The sequence below is a fragment of the Primulina tabacum genome, chromosome 13, assembly GCF_025594145.1.
Source record: "Primulina tabacum isolate GXHZ01 chromosome 13, ASM2559414v2, whole genome shotgun sequence".
NCBI classification, from domain to species: Eukaryota; Viridiplantae; Streptophyta; class Magnoliopsida; order Lamiales; family Gesneriaceae; genus Primulina; species Primulina tabacum.
This window is the reverse complement of record NC_134562.1, coordinates 36,799,053-36,821,838: the sequence shown is the minus strand read 5'-3', so window position 1 is coordinate 36,821,838 and position 22,786 is coordinate 36,799,053. Positions and strand designations below refer to the sequence as shown.

The window sequence follows — 22,786 nt, the reverse complement described above, 5'->3', positions numbered from 1 at the left end:
AATTTTAACATATTTAATAAAATTTTGTAAAATACAATTTATAAAAATTGGAAGGATATTATTTTACAATAGTTTAGATATAAAGTTTATCGAATATTTGATTTTATGGGAATTTATTTATTTTTACTTTAGAGAGAGAATATAACAAATTACCTATCTTCCCTGTGCATCCCGCCGCCGCCGCCCGCCGCCATCCGCCCTTCTTCTTGTCCGATGCTTCAATTCGATTAAATTTTAAACTCTTCATTATCAAGATACTGTTATATGCTAAGTAACTGTGTGATATTAATTGTCGAAAAAGTTTAAGAATGCTGCAAAGCAAGTCGTTCGTCAAGAAAACGAAGCAAGGAAAAGTTGTCAAGGTTCTTCCTAAACCTTAATTTCTGATTTTTTTCGCTCTCCCTCTTCCTCTCTATGTTTCTCTTCAGTTCGTGCTGATTTCCCATAAACTAGGTTTGATTTACCAATTGCTTTGCAGGTGGTGAGAGAACACTATTTGAGAGATGATATATACTGCGGTGCTCCATTTTGTAAACTCTGTGACATTTCGACAGCACGCTTCAATTCGACTGCCTCGACCATTCTCATCGTGGACTCTAATGTTGTCCTCCATCAGGTAAGCTGTTATTATTATTTCTTTGTTTTAAGGAAAAAAATTAGGACCATTTACGGAAAGTTTCTGACTTTTTCGCTCATACTGCTTATTTTCTTTGGCTCTGTCGTTAGATTGATTTACTGGAAAATCCAGCTCTAGATGATGTCGTAATTCTATCCGTAGTGTTGGAGGAGGTGAAGAACAAGAATCTGGCAGTATATAATAGACTTAGAGCGCTTTGCAGCAACTCCCAGAGGAGATTTTTTGTCTTTTCCAATGAATACCACAAGTATGTTCAATTTTAATTTTTAGTTTAGCCATGATCGGATGATGATGTTATTAACTCATCCTCAACTTTGCCTAAACTCTTTTTGTGCTCTATTGGATCAATTGATAGTTCTTGACCATAAACTGCTGTCATAGCTGGAATTTTTGAATGATTTACGATACAGATGTAAGAGTATTTTATCTATTGTTTTACTTTATGTTTTTTGGTTGGGAAGGTTAATGTGCATCATTTTTTGGTCATTTGACTGACAGAAGGTGACTATGGGGCCTGAATTCATTAAAAAAAATTGCAGAGTGCCCCAAGTTTAGTATTGAATTTCTTGATCTCTTCTTGTATTCCACTAGTTATCGAGGAATCAAAGTAGTGACACGTATATAGTTAACAGTGAAATACCCTTTACATCACAGGTCTCATGGTTTCTCAAACTGTTCTTGTTTGTTTCAATACTACAATTAAACACATGATATTGATAATGTCATTTTTACTAATTCATGTTATTTTTATCTAGGGATACCTTTGTGAAAATCGAGACTGGTGAAACTCCAAATGACAGGAATGACAGAGGTATGTTGATCTTTGTGCTTAATTAAAGACACACCTGTTTCTACATTTTTGGATTGCCTATTGATTGTGTTGGCAGCTCTCTCAGTTATCAGATAATATTAGTTAGCAATCTGAGATTTTCTACGTTTTATTGTTCTTTTTATGTTAATAATGTTAGATACTTTTAAAGAATTTTTTGAATTTTTTAATGGCTTATTTTTTAAATTTACAAATCTTCTTTTCTATGTTGACTTAACTAATATATAAATATTTGTATATCTTTTTTCATACTTTGTGGTAATTTTGTGGAGTTATATGGAGCCAGCCTCATAAGATGCCATGAGACAAATGGATTAGATAATATGCACAAATTGCAAAACCAAGAAGACATGTAAGGTTTTGGGGGATATGAGAGAACTAAGTAATCTAATCTCGCCCTTAGGCCAAGAAATAAAATGAAATCAAGAATAGTCACTTAGCTGGATATCGAACAAAAATAACACAGAATATGCCTAAGCAGAACATGGTGAACATAGGAACAAAGTGGACCGATGATAAGGAAAAGGCTGAAGGTTTCTTCACCAGCTCGAAACCCTTGAAGGAAAGCCTCTATGTAATCATGCACCATCCATTTCCTTACAAATTCTTTGCAGTACCAGTGGGCACATCTGAGGTTATTTCTTTGATATTTGATAAAAAAGAACGGACCTTCATGTTCGACTAAGATGTTTCTTTTCAGTTTTGAGAATCTTGGAACCGTCTGCCGAATTTGTGATGACCGATTGGCCCTATCCAAAGGCCTTTATAAGGCTTGCTTTGCTTTTGTGCAGGATTCCCTGTTTTTCAGCTTGCTTTATCATTTCTATGACTGTGATGTGTTTTTTTCTTGTTGTTTAGATGATTTTGAGTACAAGCTTTGCAATTATTTTGAGAACCATGAAGTAGTGGACATTAATGTATACTCTACTATAATGTTACTTACCTATATACCATGATTCCGAAATTCTCTTGAAATATCTAGGTCAAGGTGAAGGTACTTTTCTTTTCTCTAGATTAACTTATTGGCTGGACTTCTTGTTCTAATTCAGGTAGGTTTTTTAAAACTGTGTAACAATTCTGTAACTGTGTTGAAATATTGCTCTTGTAGTTTTGACATATTGTGGAATTTTCTTATCTGTCAATGAAATGATGGTTCAGCTATCAGGGTGGCAGCCCAGTGGTATCAGAATCATCTTGGTAATTTGGTGCGAGTCTTACTTATTACAAATGATAAAGATAACAAGAGGAAGGCCATAAAGGATGGAATTAATGCCGAAACAGGTATTTATTAACAATTTAACATGATTTTGTTAGAATCCATTTGATCATCTTGAGATTGCCTTTGGCTGTCTCAACTTCTACAATATCAAAATAGAGTCCTTTTTTGCTTGATCATTATATAATATATATGTATTTATGAAGTTAATGCTCATTGTAGTTGAGTCATATGTCAAATCTCTTGGTCAGCCAGCATTGCTCGACCTGATTGCTCAACCTCTAACTGAGGATGCTGCAATGGAGGATGTGGAAGATCTGAGGCCTGCGAAGAGAAAAATAATATATCCTGAGGTTGTAGGCTATCACCATGCTCTCTTTATGAATAATTTTTGGCTGATTTCTACCATCTTAAATGCAATTGCACCTTTGATAGTTCTTTCATTTATGTGAATCCCATGCAGCATAAACCAATGTCTGAAATTACTTCTGGATTGCATTGTGGCATTTATCACCAAGGGAAACTACGGGTTAACCGTTACAATCGTTTTGAAGCCTATGTTGGGAGTGAAAGTATTGGTGATGAAATTATCATCTATGGGCGAACAAACATGAATAGGGCTTTTGATGGCGATATAGTGGTTGTGGAGCTTTTGCCTCAAGATCAATGGCACGATGAGAAATCTCTCGCAATAGCTAATGATGGTTTGTAGTCCTTTTCATGCTTATAATATACTGCATAATATGTTTCCTATAAAAAATATATATATATATATACTGCATAATAATATAAACGATGGCGGCAAATCGAATAATTTCCGCACCACTATGCTAGTGATTAGTAATGATTGGAAGGGTTTTTTAGATGATATAATAACAAGATCAGGCTCTAAAATATCTGCAATGGCTGTCACTCCTATGAACTGTGCTGCCAAAATATTTTAATCCCCTGAAATGCTCAAACATGCTTCTTGAAAAAAGAAAATTGGCTGTACTTCACTATCATGTTTTCTGAGCACAATTTGAGTCGAACAAATGTTAATGGACATAAATTAATGTTTTAGCAAATATAAATAGAATTGAGCCAATTCGTAGAAACTAATTACTTTGTGTAGAGGAGCATTCTAAAATGGCCTAGCATTATTCATTTGGATTTTCCCTATTTTGTCACAAACTGTTCTATTTATTCCTTTTTCATTTTGTAATCCAGAGGAAGAAGAGGAAGACGATGTTCATTTAGCACCAGTTAGTGCTGATGATGCTCCTCGAGTTACAAATATATCGCAAGTTTCGGTTGGGGACAAGAATGCTATGCCAACTCGTCCATCTGGGCGTGTTGTTGGTATTATCAAACGGAATTGGCACTCGTAAGTAGGATGATAGGCTCAGCCTGTTACTTTCTACTCATGAAAATATTCCTTCAATCATGCTATGTAAACTTGTGCAACTATTGCTCAAATACTGTAAAGTTGTTTTTTTCTGAATCTGAGGAAAACAGGCCCATATTCTCCAGTGATGGTCATTCGCTCGGTATATGATCCAACCGATAGTGCCCATGACAAATGCCATCCCATCATCTCAAGCCTAACTGTAGTTTATTCTTTGTCATTTAGCCTGAACAGACATCCGTATCTTGCTATAGAGGGCAAACTGTAGATCTCTGCATGGTTGAAAGAAAAAGATTTATCTTTATTACATTCTTAAACTTAGAAAGAAGCCATAAACTTAGAAAGAAGCCATTATCATCCACTACCTTTAAAACTGAGACAATGACGGAAGTTCCTGTTGTAGATAATATCAAACTCAAGCGCATGGAAAAATTTAAACCAATTGCCCACACTATCATCTGTTCTTTCCTTTGTACTTAATTCGTCAACTTTTTTCTGTGCAGGTATTGTGGATCTTTAGACCCTATGCCAATGCCAGCAGGTGATGGTGGTATTGCCCACGCTCTATTTGTTTCCAAAGATCGGAGAATTCCTAAGATACGTGTACAAACGCGACAACTTGGGAATCTATTAGACAAAAGAATTATTGTTGCTGTTGATTCATGGGATCGCTTATCTCGATACCCTTCTGGGCATTACATAAGAACAGTTGGGGAAATTGGTGACAGAGATACTGAAAGCGAGGTGCGCTGTACTGCTTTTTACACCACCCATCACTTTAGAATCATGCAAATATTAATTGCTTGCTATCGATTTAATTCACATATGCTATCTTTCCACACCTGGAGCATCTCTACCATGGACTCGATCATAAATCTGTGTGTCTACAGTTCAGTTTATCATATTCTCCAGTAACTACTGCTTTTGCTCTTTTTTTTCTACATGAAATAACAGATCTTTTACCAAATTGGTGTTTATCAGAGTAAATGTGGTGTATCGGTCTTCGTAAACACAAATCAAGTAACATATTAGACGAATATGCTCACTAATAAGCTTTGCCAAAATAATATGATATCTTCGAGGAAAATTATTGGAGAGAAAAACTGTTGGGGCCACGTTAAAGAACGAATAAAACTGAAGATTAGGAGAATTGACGAAAACATTATACGTGTGAAGATGTACTGTATGTTGCAAAATCTGTTATAGAAAACTCTTTGAAGATGTACTGTATGTTGCAAAATCTGTTATAGAAAACTCTTTGAACTATGTATTCCTTTGCACGGCGCCCCCCCCCCCTTTCCAAACACACACACAAAAGGACCAGATGTGATATCAAGAAATAGGAGTACCTTTGGCAGTATCACTGTGTTTGACTGGTACTCTTATGCTGCAGGTGGTGCTCATTGAGAATGATGTCGATGCTAGGCCATTCTCATCTCAAGTTTTAGCATGCTTGCCACCCTTACCTTGGTCTGTGTCTGAAGAAGATGTAGCAAATCCAATCAGGCTGGATTTGCGCGATCTACGCGTATTTAGTGTGGATCCCCCAGGTACTGACTTAATGCATGAAATTTTTGTGATGTTAATCCTCTTAATATTGCTTCTAGATCCACAGTGTTTATTGCATTGCATGAACTATCTTATTGCTGTTGGTTCAGGATGCAGGGATATTGATGATGCGTTACATTGCACACTTCTACCAAGTGGAAATTTTGAAGTAGGAGTTCGTATCCTTCGGTCACATATATTTCTTGGTTGCTTGTTAATATTGAAAATATAGAATCCTTATTTGTCTTTAGTCTTCCTTGGAGATTTCTTGTTGCAAAGGAACTTTTTACTTCATTATTTATTTCTCTTTTAAAGGACCGGGACTTGGATATGACTGTATACTCTGTAATGCAAGTTTGTGTGGCAAAGCCACCTATGTGCCTATTTATTTGCTGACTGGGAATTCCCCTTAAGGTTCGTATAAATTTATCATGAATTTATCTACTGTGCCGTAAAATTATGTAATGGTAACTTTATGATAGATGTTCATTACTCACACTAGGGCATGAAGAGATTCTAGAATGTGACCTCATTTGTTGGTTTTAAAATCTCAGATAGCATAAAGAGTGGTCCATATTTTGTGGCGATCTATATAAGGGTTTATAAGAATCTATTTTCCTTGGATATTCTTTAGATTGCTTGATTTATTCAAAAAAATTGTTTTTGAGGTTTTGTTTCCCCTGAAGATAAAAATAAGGCATGTTCAATTCTTGTTTATCTTTAATAACATGTATCAGATATTGCTGATGTTACAAATTTTGTTCACCCTGGAACTCCCTTGGATGATGAGGCTTCACAAAGGGGTACCTCAGTCTACCTTGTTGAGAGGCGTATTGATATGCTTCCGAAACCTTTGACAGAAGGTGTTGCATCAGTCTACTCTAGGGGTTTTATAGAGGTTCTTTGTGAATATTGCGTACTTGGCCAAAGGATTATCTTTGCTAAGCAACGTTAGTTCTTTGCAGATATTTGTTCACTCCGCGCAGATGTAGAGAGACTAGCCTTTTCTGTTATTTGGGTATGTGTTGTTTCTCAAAATAATTGGATCTTGAATAGCTAAATGTTTCCTCTTTCTCAAAGCGTTCTGATAAGTTCAACGCATTCCACCAGCTATGCTGTGATTGTCAACAAGCACAGTATCATTACTTCAGACTGAAGAAGATTGTTTAGTTGCTGAAGTCTAATTCAGAAAATATTATTGAAGATTTCTTGTAAAGTTAGTTTACTTGGTGCAGCTTTTAACCAAATTATGCTTGCATGTCCAATCCCAAGGAAGGGCTCTCAACTAACTTAAAATATTATCAATAAAATATTATAAATACCATTCTAACATTGACCCAACCTGTGGAATTGTTCTGTTCTATTAAATTTTGATTAGGGAAATTGATAGTTGTTGATATTCTCTGTAATGGCTTATATATAGTTTATGAGGTAAAACCCACACATCCCTATTGATTCAACTTTCTCCGATTCTTCATAATTTAGGAAATGACTCCTGAAGCAGAGATAATTTCTACTAAATTCACCAAGGCGATTATCAAATCATGTGCAGCATTATCTTATGTTGAGGCTCAGGCAAGGATGGATGACAGGTAATCATATTCAACATTTCCCTTAAATATAGCAAATAGCCGAGATAGTATCACTGCCCTTAGATATTTTATCATTGTTTCTCTTATTTTCTAAAGCCATTTTCTCTTTTGATGAACTGTTTTGTTACCAATCCTATATAATTCTTAATATGAATTCATTAAGTGTATCTTGCTACCATCGTATTTTGTAATTGGTATCTTTTCTTCCTGTAGCAATGTTCCTATCTGATGGACTCGTTTTGAACTCTATTGACTTTGTTGTATGATTCCTGAACCAAATTTAATGAATGGATATTTAATGCATGAAACAGTAGAAAACTTAAAAAAGACTGCCATAGATACTGTCCTTATTCCAATCTGAGTTTCCCTTATTTTCACCAGCTCAGTTCCCAAAGTAAGGTATGTGATCTCCTGAGAAAAGTCCGACTCATACTTTAACTATTACTTCACTCAGAAGTCCAGTGGTTATTGTTGAGCAATATTACTTTGCTTGTTCAAAAAATCGAAAAATATTCTTTGCAGGCATTATGTTTCTAGTTTCTTCTTTTTTTATTACGTATTTCTAGCTTCTTGTGATCTTTAATCAATATCTTATTAATTTTTTTATGGTTTTGGTGGGGATGCAACACTTATGCAGCACTGTGATATTGCTTCTCTTTGTTTTACTACGTCAAGGTATTTTGGTTTCCTTGTTCATTTATATAAAAATCTTTTCATATTACAGTCGCTTGGTGGACCCATTAACCACAGATTTACGAAATATGAATGCTCTGGCAAAGGTAATCAAAGTGTTGTAATTACCGATTTTTCCGTATGGAGCGACTAAATTGTAATTCGCACATGTTATTTTGTAGATAATGAGGCGAAAGCGCATCGAAAGAGGGGCCTTAACACTTGCTTCTGCTGAAGTAAAATTTCAAATTGATACTGAAACTCATGATCCTCTTGATATCGGTATTTTGATCCCTTTGGCTTCCTTTGAGAAATATTTGAATGCAAGATTCCAAGTATGAGCATTTTCCCAAACAAGAACTGCAGTTTTGTACCTCTCAATGCTATATGTTTTCCCCGAGCATACGTATTTTGATGAGCCAATTTTTCATGTAAGCCTACACCCTGTCATTTACCATAACATTGTAGGCATTCCCAACTTTGATTAGTTTTAGACAATCAGATGTTTTAAAGAAGTAATAGCACTTATTTTTATTTTCTCTTCAAAGGACAATACTTCAAGTTTCTTTCTCGTGCTGCCATTTGTTTTTTAGGCTGAAAACTTTACAAACAAACTTGTCGCCTGAAGTTTATTTGTCATGTAAGATCTTTAATTACTCTATATTATATCGACTCCATAAGAGCCTACACCAAAGTTTATTGAATTTGAAAAGTTTTCATTTTCAAGATTGAGCCTGTGATGTCAAAAGCTAATAAATACCCATGGATGGTGAAGTGCCCCTATATCTTTATTTTTCTTGTGGTTTCATTTCGAAATATTGTCCGTCAGTGTGATTTATGGCTCTTGTTTTGTAATAATTATTGTTTATTCATGTACAGGTATGTATCAAATTCGAGAAGCAAATCAGATGATCGAGGAATATATGCTTGCTGCTAACATATCAGTGGCTAAAAAAATTTTGGAACATTTTCCTCTCAATGCTCTATTGAGGTACTGTTATAGCCTCACAACCTGTACCAAATCCTCTTTCGCTGTTTTTCCTGATTTTTCTCAACTCCGTGATAAAAGTTTTTTGTGTTACTTTGCCGTCGTTATCTTCATGCTTACGTTGATTGATTGACTTAACCCATCCAGCCAGATTTCTCTCCCTCTCAGATGTGATTGCTATAATAGCTGCTGATTGAACATCATGGGAAGACCTGATGAAAACTGGTTTTGTTGTTTACCTCATCATGACTATTCCATATGCAGGCGGCATCCTGGACCAACCAAAGAGATGCTTGAACCTTTGATTCGAACAGCTGCTGCTGTTGGTCTCTACTTGGATGTGTCATCTTCAAAAGCACTGGCTGATTCACTTGATTGTGCTGTGGTTGGTTAATAAATCTTGAAGTTTCTCTTTATGTTAAAATCATTCTTTTTTACACCAAGTCTACCAAATCTTAGTTTTTTTGTGTGATCGAGTTTCTGTGTGAAAGTAGAACAACCTTATGAAAATGTTTCCATATAAGCTTAAACATTGGCCTTCCCTGCGATGGTGCATGATCACGGGACATCTCATTTGAAATCATAATTGTAGGTAATGATTTTGCAGTATTTACATTTTTAAAGTTAATGATGTAGGAGAGTGTTGTCTTGGGAGGTGAACTTGAAAAAGGACCGAGAACAGCACTTTCTATTTCTTAAAATTTCCTTCCAATAAAAGAATAAGCATTCCTTTATGGACTGACTGTATGTGTTTTAGATGTTGAACTCCTGGTTGTTTCAAATTGTTATCAGCTTTTAAGATGATTCACAACAAAGGATGTATGACATCTATGATGGATGATCGAAAGCTAATAAAGTTATTCATCCACGAAATAAAACGTCTTTAAGATAAATTCCACTTAAATTAATGGGGCTATTGCTAATCTATTCTCCTGTGGCCTACCTGGCTTCTGCAGTCGTTATTTAATGATTTTTTTCAAGATTAGATTGCATGTGTTCTTAGCTGTTTTTATACAATTATTTCTCACTTGGTTTCCTCTCCCCCAACAAAAAAATCAGGGTGATGATCCGTACTTTAATAAGCTGATTCGCATTCTGGCAACAAGGTGCATGACACAGGTACTTAAAGTAAATTAGTTTAATAATTTATATTCCTTTTCATGGTTAAGGTTTGTCAGAAATTTCAGTATCCATGCGTCTGTAATGTGCAATTTCAGGCAGTATACTTCTGCAGTGGAGATCTCAGCCGTCCAGAATTTGCTCATTATGGTCTTGCTGCTCCTCTGTACACACATTTCACTTCTCCCATAAGAAGATATGCAGGTACGTGAAAAATTATCTCATTTTTTAATCATTTTGTGGTTCAATAATAACTTGTGATATTGGAACTCCCTATTTTCTTATAGATGTCATGGTACACCGGTTGCTTGCTGCATCCTTGGGGATATTCAGGCTTCCAGATGTATTCCAAGACAGATCTTGGCTTACTGCTGTTGCTGATAGTAAGGACTTTCTCACAATTGTTGCTTCAATTTGAAGTATACATTTTGTTTTGGTGCTTTAAGGTGTTATCACTGATCACTTTATTATTTTATGGATGAATTTTGGGACTGCACTCAATTTCAGATGAATAGTCCTGATACTATATTTTTTTTATTCCATTTTGTCTGATGATCATTATTTCGTGATTTCACCTTTTTATAGAACTTGCTCTCCATCCTGTGAATGCAAACGCCGCCCTGTTAAGTCATTTAGCTGCTGTGCAATACTCTAGTAGATTTTGAGGATAGGAATTTACAACTTTCGTGCATTAAGTTTGTTCATCAACACAAATAAAACCTTTTTATGGCTTAAGGTTTTCTGTTTCCAAAGATACAATTGCAGTCTCTCTGAGTACACTTTGCTATCGATACCTTTTGTTGGCATGTGCTGGTAATGCTTCTGTTATCTATTCTCATGTACATTATACCATGCAGATTTGAATTATCGGCATAGAAATGCCCAGATGGCTAGCCGGTCCTCAGTCGAGCTCCATACACTCATTTATTTCAGGAAAAGGTAATAATAAGCCATCATCTAATCTTCTCCCTCCCTCACTCTCTCTTTTTCTCTCACGTGTGTGAACATTGACATTTGTGCAGGCCTACTGATACTGAGGCCAGAATAGTGAAAATAAGATCGAATGGCTTCATAGTGTTTGTGCCAAAGTAAGATTCTCGTTTCTCGATCCATTGCCTTTTATGCTTCTTATTAGATAATTTTTACGCACAATCCTTTTGTTTCGCTTGCTTAAACCATCTAGATAAGTGGGTTGTGAACAAAGTTACACTACTGTTTTTTGGTGGTCTTTTTCTTAAGTTTTTGATGAATTGGAATATTACTAGGTACTGTATCATATGCTTTTATGATATTTTTAACTTGCTTACACCGTGCTTCATTTATTCATGAATTAGCAACTTGAGTGTCATACTTTGATTCAATCAGAAGTATGTGAATACATCCCATGGAGGCGCAATCTGTCTCCCTGAGACACCACTTGCTATGATAGCTTGATCGTTGAGCATTGTTTGCAGATATGGAATAGAAGGACCTGTATACATGATGCCAAGAGGACAAAAAGGAGGGGGAGAATGGTTGATCGATGAGCAGAAGCAACAGATCAAAACGATAGGTGGTGATGTTTGTTATGGTGTGCTTCAAACGGTAACGATTCACATGGAGGTTGTTGAGCCGCAACCGAACAGGCCAAAGCTCCAGCTTACTCTTATATAGAAGACATGCTCATATCCCCACACAAATACTGGTATATTGTTCCTTCGTGTGTTCTTCTTTCCAAAAAAAAGTTATAATTATTTCAGTTTTGTTTTCCAAATGCTAGGTTGGTTCATTTTTTCCTTTCGAACTGGGTTTATTGTTATTATTTGTATCAAATATCCCTTTATATATATATATATATATATATATAACATTCTATATTTTTTACTTATCCCAACATTTCGTACAATTGAAATTTGGTGTACTTACACAAACACTATTGTTAGACTCTTATATATGTACCTATAGAGTTGTCAAATTGGGATGTCCGATGGGTCGACTTGTCCCGTCATAAAAATAGGACGGACAAAATGGAGAGATCTTAACTTATTTGGAATCGAGCCAAATAGGTTGAGCTTGCATGGGTTGCGGGTTAGGGTTAGGGCTGGACTGCCTAGCCTGGCTGGTCCGCAAAAATATGATTTAATTTTTTATATATATAAAATTGTATTTTTAAGTTTTATTTGACTTTGAATGAATTTTAATATTAATTAATTTTGTAGTATTTTTATTTTTAATTTTATACATTATTAATCTATTAAAGTAATGTTTTTAATATTGGTTGAACTATTTGATTAAGATTTATTTTTCATTTTTTTTTAGAATTTCAAATGTTTTTAGCATTTTTTATTAAAAAAATTATTAATATTTTCTCAATTTTTTTTAAAAACGTAGGCTGGTCGCTCCGTTGGGTTTAGTTGGTAATTTAGTGAACCGTCAAAATTGCAGTCCGGGCCGTCCTGTCCCGTTTAATGTCAAGTTGTGGGCTGATCTGTTCCAACAGCCCGTTTTGATATTCTTACTTACTTTTATACTATTGTTATCGTGAAAAAAGACATCCTCCCTTAAAATATGGTATAGTCGAAGTTCTTTGAATTTTGTAAAGCCCGATAATTAATTGTCATTCAAATTACATATTACGCTTAAGTTAGTATAACGACCATAACAAATTGTAATCATTTAGGTTAGGATTAATTACACATGCCTGACTTAAGGTTTACTATACTTACCAAAAAAAAAAAAACTCAACTAACATAAAAAATTACATATATATCCTCTTAAATATATGTCAATTTTACGATTCTCTCCCAAATATGAGAGTATTTAAGAAAAGATTCCAATTTAATTTTTTAAAAAATATATATTTAAGAGAATTTAAACAAAAAATTAAAATAAAAAATCAAAGTATAAATATATTTGGGTTTGCTTTGAGTTTACATAAATAAGGCAAAAACTTATGTGAGACGATCTCACGGGTCGTATTTTGTGAGACATATATCTTATTTGGATCATCCATGGAAAAATATTACTTTTTATTGTGAATATCGGTAAGGTTGACACGTCTCACAGATAAAGATTCGTGAGACCGTTTCACAAGAGACATACTCCAGAAATAGATAGACTGCAATAATTTACAGAAATAAATTTTTCACATCTATGTGGCTAAAGTGAGGGAGAAAACATTTCTTAAAAGAAAGCGTTACAAACGTGTTTTGGAATTCATTCACACTATTCCAAATTTCGAAATAATATCTCAACAAAAATACAGGGGCAACAATATAGATTGCTGAATAACTGGTTTAGGTTTTAAGACAGTAACCACATAAAAACAGTGGACCAACCGGTGACAGCAATAGCTGCAACCAAGTATGTCCAAAGAAACAGGACCGAACACTCTGCTTGTGCTACATCGAATAGTTGTGTCATCGTACCTACATATATCACCACAGATGATGATCCATTATTTGGTCGGAAATCAAAATTCAAATCTCGCCTGTAATTTGCACGTACCAATACTCATGCCGGGTGGAAGAGTGAACTGAATCAATAGCATGAAGTGGAACAGAGGATCAGAGGGAAGAAACCCGAAATGTGAAGCTGCTTTTACAACTCCAATCCCAACTACGGGAAGTATTACATATCTCACACAAATCACTGCGATTATAACGGTTGGCTTCAATTTCGCCTTTCGCCATCCTGCATCAAGTTTATCATTTTTCATGTTGAATTGTTTTAACCTTTTTTCCACTAACAAGAAAGCATACCTTTTGTTAGGTTGCCTCCTAGTATGAGGGTGATGCACGGAATGGTTCCATCCCTACGAATTTATGAAACACAGAAATGTAACGAGTACGCGAATTCAAAGTTTAGATACACAGAAATTTAAATGTATAACGTACCCAAGTAATTTGATGGAACTTTCAATGACTCTGAGTGGTGCATTGTCTCCAATAATCAGGTCTCGGAGTATTTTTATTGTCCCAAATATGAATCCAATCACCTGAACATATGATAATTTATCATAATCAGTCTTAGTAAATCTATTTTTACAGACATAATGAACAAATTAATCACTCACAGCCGCAACAACAGGAGGTGACAGAAGCTCCTTCCCTAACTTATGGCAAATTCCCACTGTTTGATCCCACAATGTATGATTGTCCATCGATTCAATCTTCCATATCATAACGCAATATACAAGCAAATACAGTTACAAAATCAATCTTTTTCAAATTTAAATTACTAATAAATAAATAAATACTCCATGCACTTACGATTGAGTAGTTTGCATGATGGGATTCATTTAGAAGATGTGAGTTCTCATCGTTTGGTTCATTCGAGGACTCGAGATCATCTGTTACAAGATGTGTTGACCTATATTTTTCGCCCGCCCTTCGTATTAAATGGTACGTATAAGTCCATATGAAGAAATTGCCCAACTGTATGTTTATCAAAACAACATGACATTATAATTAGACTCTCTACGTCATTGTAATGTTCGAAAACGTATATTAAATTTTTTATCATATAAATACTTGGAAAGTTTTTAGATTCGGCCTTTGTATTTTTGCAATTTTTATATTGTCAAATTTCAATTTTAACGTTCGATAATGTGATATAATTATACATATAAATTATTTTGTGTAAGGTAGCTCACAGCCATTGAGAAGGAGACATATGATAGTCCAGCTTTGGAGCAAACAGTCTTATCTCCGAAAGGACTGTCATCCTCTTTGCATATTGCCGGGATAATTATCAACAAAATGTTTCCCAAGTTTCCTGATTAATTATCATTTTTAGATTAAAATGTAATATTTAATTTCATAAAAACAATATAAGTAATAAATAACCTGCGGAACTCATTGCAATGACGAGGTTTTGTATATGTGGTTCTGGTTTAATTATTTTCACTGCTATCCATCCAACGCTTCCTCCAATCAAGAAAGTTATCCCAATGTTGACAGGCATGAACCACCTACACATATTTTTTTATATAAAATAATATTATGTATTAAATGAAAAAAAAGGATCTTGATTGACTTTTTTTAAAAAAAAAACGAGAATAATATACGTCTAAAACATAATGAGTATATCTCTTGCGAGAAGGTCTCACGAATCTTTATCTGTGAAACAGATCAACCCTGCCTATATTCACAATAAAAAGTAATACTCTTAGCACAAAAAATAATATTTTTTCATGGATGACCCAAATAAGATATATATCTCACAAAATACGACCCGTTAAACCGTCTCACATGAGTTTTTGTCAAACATTATTTCGTCCAACCAAATACCATACGCCACCTCAGTTCTTGATGAAATTATTGAATTCGATGGTGCGTGATCTTAAAATGAGTGTAAAATATATTTAATATAGATTAATTAATGACATGTGACATTTTAATGAATAGATTATATGTTAAACGATTTCACGGGTATATATTCGATTCATACATAAAGTGAAAAATAATATTTTGATATAAAAATTAAATTTTTTTCACGGATCGAGTTGAGTAAGAGATCTGTCACTTAAAATTAACACTTAGAACGATTTCACGTGAATTTCATGCAATTTAATTATGTCGATGATCTACATCATACGTTTAATGATGAGAACATGGTGGGAAACCACAAAATGAAGCAAAAGTCCTCCATTGATTATGTTTATACGTACCATGTGATTATGTCTTGGAATCGGACGGTCTCCGCTAGGCTCGTGAACACCAGCGATGGAGTGAAGACGAAGAAGGCGATCTGCGTCAAACTCATTATTTGAACATATATATATATATATATATATATATATATATAAATTTAAAATCAAAGACGAATTAACATTATATATTGTTCGAAACCCGCAAAGGAACTGCCTACTTTGTTCAAGTATCTCCGTGCATCAGTGGAGAGAAGATTGAGATAATCAGTAGCCATGAAAGCTCCCAACGTGCTTATGAGAAGCACCTGTACTACTGGCATCGATGCCACCTTCAACAGAGACCAAAACCCCATTTCTTGATCTTTATTATAATTTCTTCGGATTTTTTTTATATTTGCTGATGATTTTCCGACCTCCAATATGAACTAGTATGTACGTATACAAACTCTACAAGAAGCTTGATTCAATTCCATCAGCAGGTAAAAAGAAGAAGATGATTGAAAAAAAAAAGGCAACATAAAAAACTTCGGTAGTCTTTCGTTTGAACTTGTATAAATTTCATCCCTCTACTTTCATTCTCGATATCTTAAATATCTACAACATTTTCTGTAATATTAATTACTGTATTAAAAATCAAATAGTACTATATGATAATTGCCCACCTTACATAAATTGGTGGCTGTTATTGGAAAATAATATTTAAAATGTGTGTATTGAATATTTGAATGTTGAATATTTGAATGTTGAAAATAAGAGTTGTAAATATTGAAAATTAGTGTGTGATGATGTAGGTAATGATGTATTTTATTTTTAGATTATTTGTAAAGATTTCCTATAAATAGATATCTCATTTGTGAAGAAAATCACAATTGAGTAGAGAGAAAAATATTATAAAGTGTGTAGTTTGGTAAATTTTGAGAGTTTGAGATTTTTACTTTTTACCATAAATTTTTACTTTTTCACAACACGTTATCAGCACGAAGCTCTAAAAGTCCTACATACTTTTCCAAGCTCCAAACAGAAGAAAAAGGTAACAAAAATAATTATATTTATTTTACTGTTATTTATTTATTGTGTATTTATTTAATATACAATATAATGTTATTATTAGAAATAATAAAAATAAATTTTTCATACACTTGTTATAAATCCTGGGAGGATGTTAAGACGACATCCCACACTCCCGGTAAGGGATACGACAAGTATAAAAGCCTATAAGGTTTTTAAACAAAATAAATTATGACACTCATTATAATATTATGATATGATATACATAATTATTTAAACATGTCTAATATTATATATATCATATTATTACCATAAAATTATACAAATACATACCTTTATTTTTTTTTGTACCCCAACGGTCATAAATGGTAAAAAACGGCTAGTTTTTGCCCTATAAATATGATCTCACAAACACATTCATCACTCCAACTTTCTCTTCTTCTCTAAAAATTATTCATCATCAAATTTTTCGAAGAAAAAAGAAGATGGCTTTCTCAAGGATATTTTTAATTATTTTGGTTGTCGTACTCACGAGTCTTGTATTTATCGGAGAATATCCACCTCGTGCGTTTTCTTTATTTTTACAAATACTTGTACTTGTTGTTTATCCGTTACTTTGTATTGCAATAATTATTAACTAATAAAATGCATCGTAATTTTTTTTAGTACCACCATGTCAAATTTAACAAAGCTCGAATTTGTTGCGCTCGACATCACGGGAAAGAATTTTATGCCATGGACTCTAGATGTAGAAATGCATCTTGAGTCATTGGGTCTAAGCGAGACCATTAAAGAAAATGACATATGCACATCACAAGAAAAGGCAAGAGCCATGATATTTTTGCGTCGACATCTCGACGATGGATTGAAATGTGAATATCTGACTGAAAAAAATCCCATGGCTTTGTGGAAGGGATTAAAAAAAAGATTCGAACATATAAGAGAAGTTATACTTCCGACCGCCCGGGATGAATGGAATACATTGAGATTCCAAGACTTTAAAAAAGTCAGTGATTACAATTCGGTGATGTATAGAATAATCTCGCAATTAAAATTTTGTGGACATGAGGTCACAGAATCTGAGATGCTTGAAAAAACATTTTCCACGTTTCATGCATCAAATATTACTCTACAGCAACAATATAGAGTACGTGGATTCGCGAGATATTCTGAACTCATCGCCTGTCTTCTTGTGGCGGAAAAAAACAACGAGCTATTAATGAGAAATCATCAGTCGCGACCCACTGGATCAACAGCATTTCCAGAAGTAAATGCTGTAAGTAAAAATGAATTTAAACCTGAAAACCAAAATCAAATTCAAAGACAAGGTTTTGGTCGAGGTCGAGGTCGTGGACGTGGACGTGGACGTGGACGTGGACGTGGAATTGGCCGTGGTCGTGGTCAAGGCCGTGGTTTTGAAAATAATCGAGATAGTTATTTTTATAACTCATCTCAAAAGAACGTCCCAAACCATCCACAGAAAAGGCATCATGAGAATACAAGTGTTAATGAGAAGCACTCAAAAAGATATGAAAGTTCTTGTTACAGATGTGGCACTCCAGGACATTGGTCCAAAGTTTGTCGAGCCCCTGAGCACCTTTGTAAACTTTATAAAGAATCATTAAAGGGGAAAGAAAAGGAGACCAACTTCACTGAACGCAGTGACCGTTTGAGTGATTCAACTCATTTTGATGCTGGTGATTTTATGAATGATTTCTCTGGAAATGATCAATATGTTGGTGGGATAGAAATGAACAATATTGATGCTGCAGATTTTCTCAACGATTTCTCTGAAATGAACAATATAATGGTAGAATATAAATGTACAATAATCTATTTTTCATGTATTCATAGAATAATATTTTATTGTATAATTATGATTTGTGTTATATTTAAATATATATTGCAAGTAATTTATTTCATTGCATATTTTTTTGAAGTTCAAATATGGAAAATGCTATGAGCAAAGCTGAAGTTTGCATACCCGATAGTGGTACAACGCACACTATCCTCCGAGATAAAAGATATTTCTTGGAACTAAAACCAACAAAAACAACGGTGAATACAATATCAGGTCCTGTAGACTTGATTAAAGGATGTGGTAAAGCACAATTTTTGTTACCTAATGGTACAAAATTTTTGATCAATGATGCTTTATATTCACCACAATCGAAAAGAAATTTGTTGAGTTTTAATGATATATATTCCCATGGGTATGATACTCAAACAATGAATGAAGGGAATGAGAAATATATGTGTCTTATCACATATAAATCAGGAAAGAAATATGTGATTGAAAAACTACCAATGCTCCCTACTGGATTGCATTATACACATATAAGTCCCATTGAATCAAACATGGTAGTTGATAATTATTCGATATTAACCAATTGGCATGATCGATTGGGACATCCTGGTTCAACAATGATGCGAAGAATTATAGAAAATACACATGGTCATCCACTGAAAGACCAGAAGATCTTTCAGAATAATAAGTTTCAATGTAAAGCATGTTCTCTTGGAAAACTTATTATAAGACCATCACCAGTCAAAATCCAAACTGAATCACCAATGTTTCTTGAACGTATTCATGGTGATATTTGTGGACCAATCCATCCACCATGTGGACCATTCAGATATTTTATGGTATTGATTGATGCCTCCAGCAGATGGTCACATGTATGTTTATTATCAACTCGAAATGTTGCATTTGCAAGATTACTTGCTCAAATAATAAAATTGAGGAATCAATTTCCCGATTATACAATCAAGAAAATTAGACTTGATAATGCTGGTGAATTTACTTCCCAAACTTTCAATGATTATTGTATGTCTATGGAAATCGTTGTTGAGCATCATGTTGCTCATGTACATACACAGAATGGATTGGCTGAATCATTGATTAAACGTCTGCAAATGATTGCTAGACCAATGATTATGAAAACAAAGCTCCCTATTTCTATATGGGGACATGCAATTTTACACGCTGCTTCATTAATTCGCATCAGACCAAGTGCATATCATAAATACTCCCCATTGCAGCTTGCATTTGGTAAAGAACCAGACATTTCTCATCTGAGAATTTTTGGATGTATGGTGTATGTGCCTATTGCACCACCGCAACGAAAGAAAATGGGACCTCAAAGAAAGGTTGGAATTTATATCGGTTATGATAGTCCATCAATCATTCGATATCTTGAACCTCAGACAGGCGACGTGTTCACAGCACGTTTTGCTGATTGTCATTTTAATGAGGAAATCTTCCCAATGTTAGGGGGAGAATAGAAACATACCGAAAAGGAAATTACATGGTATGTATCATCATTGTTACATCTGGATCCAAGAACAAAACAATGTGAAAAAGATGTACAACAAATTGTACACTTGCAAAGAATAGCAAATCAAATACCAGATGCATTTGCAGACACAAAAGGGGTAACTAAATCATATATACATGCTGCAAATGCCCCTGCTCGAATTGAAATTCCAAAGAAACAAATGGAAGATACTCATGATGTCATTAAACGCCTGAAGCGTGGAAGTCCAGTCGGTTCCAAGGATAAAAATCCTCGAAAAAGAAAATTCATAGAGAAACACGATGATCACAAAATAAAGAATGGCGTTTCTGAAGAAACACATGATGATCACAAAATAGAGAATGGTGTTCCTGAAGAAACACATGATGATGAAAATGTTCTGTCAGAACCACAAACTGACGAGAATCATGAAATCTCTATCAATTATATTAATACTGGAAAAATATGGAACCGAAAAGATATAGATGAAATTGATGATATATTTTCTTATAATGTGGCAATCGACATCATAAATGATAACGAAGATCATGAACCAAAATCTTTTGGTGAATGTAAAAATCGGCAGGATTGGATAAAATGGAAAGATGTCATCCAGGTTGAATTAAATTCGCTAAATAAACGTAATGTTTTTGGACCTATAGTCCTTACACCTGAAGGTGTAAAACCTGTTGGATACAAATGGGTTTTTATTCGAAAGCGAAATGAGAAAAATGAAATAGTAAGATATAAAGCTCGACTTGTTGCACAAGATTTTTCTCAAAGGCCTGGAATTGATTATGAAGAAACGTATTCTCCTGTGATGGATGCAATTACGTTTCGGTATTTGATTAGCTTGGCGGTATCTGAAAATTTAGAAATGCGTCTTATGGATGTTGTTACAGATTACTTATATGGATCACTTGATAGTAATATATATATGAAAATCCCTGAAGGATTTAAGATGTCTGAAGCACAAAGTTCAAAATCCAGGGAATGTTATTCTGTGAAATTACAAAGATCATTATATGGGTTAAAGCAATCAGGTCGAATGTGGTATAATCGACTAAGTGATCACTTGATGAAAAATGGATATGTAAATAATTCAATATGCCTTTGTGTTTTCATTAAGAAAACAACATCCGGATGCGTAATTATTGCTGTATATGTTGATGATTTAAACATCACTGGAACGAATAAAGAAATTCAAGAAGTTGTGTCATACTTGAAGGAAGAATTTGAAATGAAGGATCTTGGAAAAACCAAGTATTGTCTGGGTTTACAAATTGAACAAAAAGAATGTGGAATGTTTGTTCACCAGACAAATTATGCAGAAAAGATCCTTAAACGTTTTAATATGGATAAAGCAAATCTTTTAAGTACTCCAATGGTTGTTAGATCATTAAACATAGAAAAGGATCCATTCCGTCCATGCGAAGATGATGAAGATATTCTTGGTCCAGAAGTACCATATCTAAGTGTCATCGGTGCCCTTATGTACCTTACAAATTGTACAAGGCCTGATATATCTTTTGCCGTGAATCTGTTGGCAAGATTTAGCACATATCCAACAAAGAGACACTGGAACGGAATTAAACATATATTCCGTTATCTACGAGGAACGACAGACTTGGGACTTTTGTATTCAAAAGATGCTAATCCAAGTATAATTGGTTATGCTGATGCTGGATACTTATCTGATCCACACAAGGCACGTTCCCAAACTGGATATGTATTTACTCGTGGAGGCACTGCAATATCTTGGCGTTCTCAGAAACAAACGCTCGTAACAACTTCATCAAATCATGCCGAGATTATTGCACTACATGAAGCAAGTCGTGAATGTGTGTGGTTAAAATCAATGACCCAACATATCCAAATTTCATGCGGATTATCATCTGATGAGAAGCCTGTGATACTATATGAAGATAATGCTGCATGTGTTGCTCAAATGAAAGAAGGATACATAAAAAGCGACAGAACTAAACATATTCCTCCTAAGTTCTTCGCATTCACCAAGGAGCTTGAGAAGAATAGATGTATTGATGTTCGTCACATTCAATCAAGTGAAAACTCATCAGATTTCTTCACAAAGGCACTTCCTACGTCAATATTCAGAAAGCACATATATAATATTGGGATGCACAATCTACGAAATTTGTGAAGAATTGTTCATGTTAACATCAGGGAGAGTTTACGTGACTGCACTCTTTTTCCCTTACTATGGTTTTTATCCCAATGGGTTTTTCCAAGTAAGGTTTTTAACGAGGCAGTACAAAAACACGTAATGAAGACATCATCGTATCATGATCATCATCACAAGGGGGAGTATTGGAAAATAATATTTAAAATGTGTGTATTGAATATTTGAATGTTGAATATTTGAATGTTGAAAATAAGAGTTGTAAATATTGAAAATTAGTGTGTGATGATGTAGGTAATGATGTATTTTATTTTTGGATTATTTGTAAAGATTTCCTATAAATAGATCTCTCATTTGTGAAGAAAATCACAATTGAGTAGAGAGAAAAATATTATAAAGTGTGTAGTTTGGTAAATTTTGAGAGTTTGAGATTTTTACTTTTTACCATAAATTTTTACTTTTTCACAACAGCTATGATTAAATTATTATTTTTTTTAATCTGTATGTCATTTGTATATATATTCAAGAGTATGCCTCTTGTGAGACGGTCTCACGAATCTTTATCTGTGAGACGGGTCAACCATATCGATATTCACAATAAAAAGTAATACTTTTAGCATAAAAAGTAATACTTTTTCATGGAATACCCAAATAAGAGATTGTCTTACAAAATACGACACGTGAGACCGTCTCAAAAGATTAATGACTTTAATTTTGCTTTG

General features: G+C 34.2%; 2 protein-coding genes across 2 annotated transcripts; one reads left to right on the top strand and one right to left on the bottom strand.

Moving 5' to 3' along the window:
* The first annotated feature begins 128 nt into the window (after positions 1-128).
* Positions 129-11,844, top strand: LOC142522290 (exosome complex exonuclease RRP44 homolog A-like). Its single transcript, XM_075625571.1, has 24 exons — positions 129-362; positions 479-616; positions 727-884; positions 1,393-1,448; positions 2,625-2,747; positions 2,905-3,035; positions 3,146-3,386; positions 3,892-4,048; positions 4,573-4,813; positions 5,463-5,619; positions 5,728-5,796; positions 6,355-6,480; positions 6,583-6,635; positions 7,103-7,209; positions 7,934-7,988; positions 8,064-8,163; positions 8,761-8,872; positions 9,134-9,254; positions 9,929-9,988; positions 10,087-10,192; positions 10,276-10,371; positions 10,846-10,927; positions 11,011-11,076; positions 11,443-11,844. Exons 1-24 carry the CDS (start codon positions 309-311, stop codon positions 11,639-11,641), a joined length of 2,808 nt encoding a protein of 935 aa, XP_075481686.1. The 5' UTR covers positions 129-308; the 3' UTR covers positions 11,642-11,844.
* A 1,334-nt stretch (positions 11,845-13,178) lies between these two features.
* On the bottom strand, positions 13,179-16,205 carry LOC142523179 (protein PIN-LIKES 7-like). Its single transcript, XM_075626832.1, has 10 exons — positions 15,839-16,205; positions 15,639-15,718; positions 14,815-14,939; positions 14,622-14,743; positions 14,239-14,403; positions 14,043-14,138; positions 13,864-13,964; positions 13,729-13,781; positions 13,475-13,660; positions 13,179-13,395 (listed from the first exon to the last, which is right to left on the bottom strand). Exons 1-10 carry the CDS (start codon positions 15,971-15,973, stop codon positions 13,271-13,273), a joined length of 1,188 nt encoding a protein of 395 aa, XP_075482947.1. The 5' UTR covers positions 15,974-16,205; the 3' UTR covers positions 13,179-13,270.
* Positions 16,206-22,786: the final 6,581 nt, after the last annotated feature.

Bases quoted from the DNA above. Each gene is read 5' to 3' on its own strand.
- LOC142523179 (XM_075626832.1), bottom strand. From the start codon at position 15,973: ATGGGGTTTTGGTCTCTGTTGAAGGTGGCATCGATGCCAGTAGTACAG. The intron at 14,139-14,238 runs GTAAGTGCATGG...ATGATATGGAAG, and splicing joins ATCATGCAAACTACTCAATC to ATTGAATCGATGGACAATCA. The intron at 13,396-13,474 runs GTACGTGCAAAT...TGATATATGTAG, and splicing joins TCCACCCGGCATGAGTATTG to GTACGATGACACAACTATTC.
- LOC142522290 (XM_075625571.1), top strand. From the start codon at position 309: ATGCTGCAAAGCAAGTCGTTCGTCAAGAAAACGAAGCAAGGAAAAGTT. The intron at 4,814-5,462 runs GTGCGCTGTACT...CTTATGCTGCAG, and splicing joins ACAGAGATACTGAAAGCGAG to GTGGTGCTCATTGAGAATGA. The intron at 7,210-7,933 runs GTAATCATATTC...TTCATATTACAG, and splicing joins CAGGCAAGGATGGATGACAG to TCGCTTGGTGGACCCATTAA.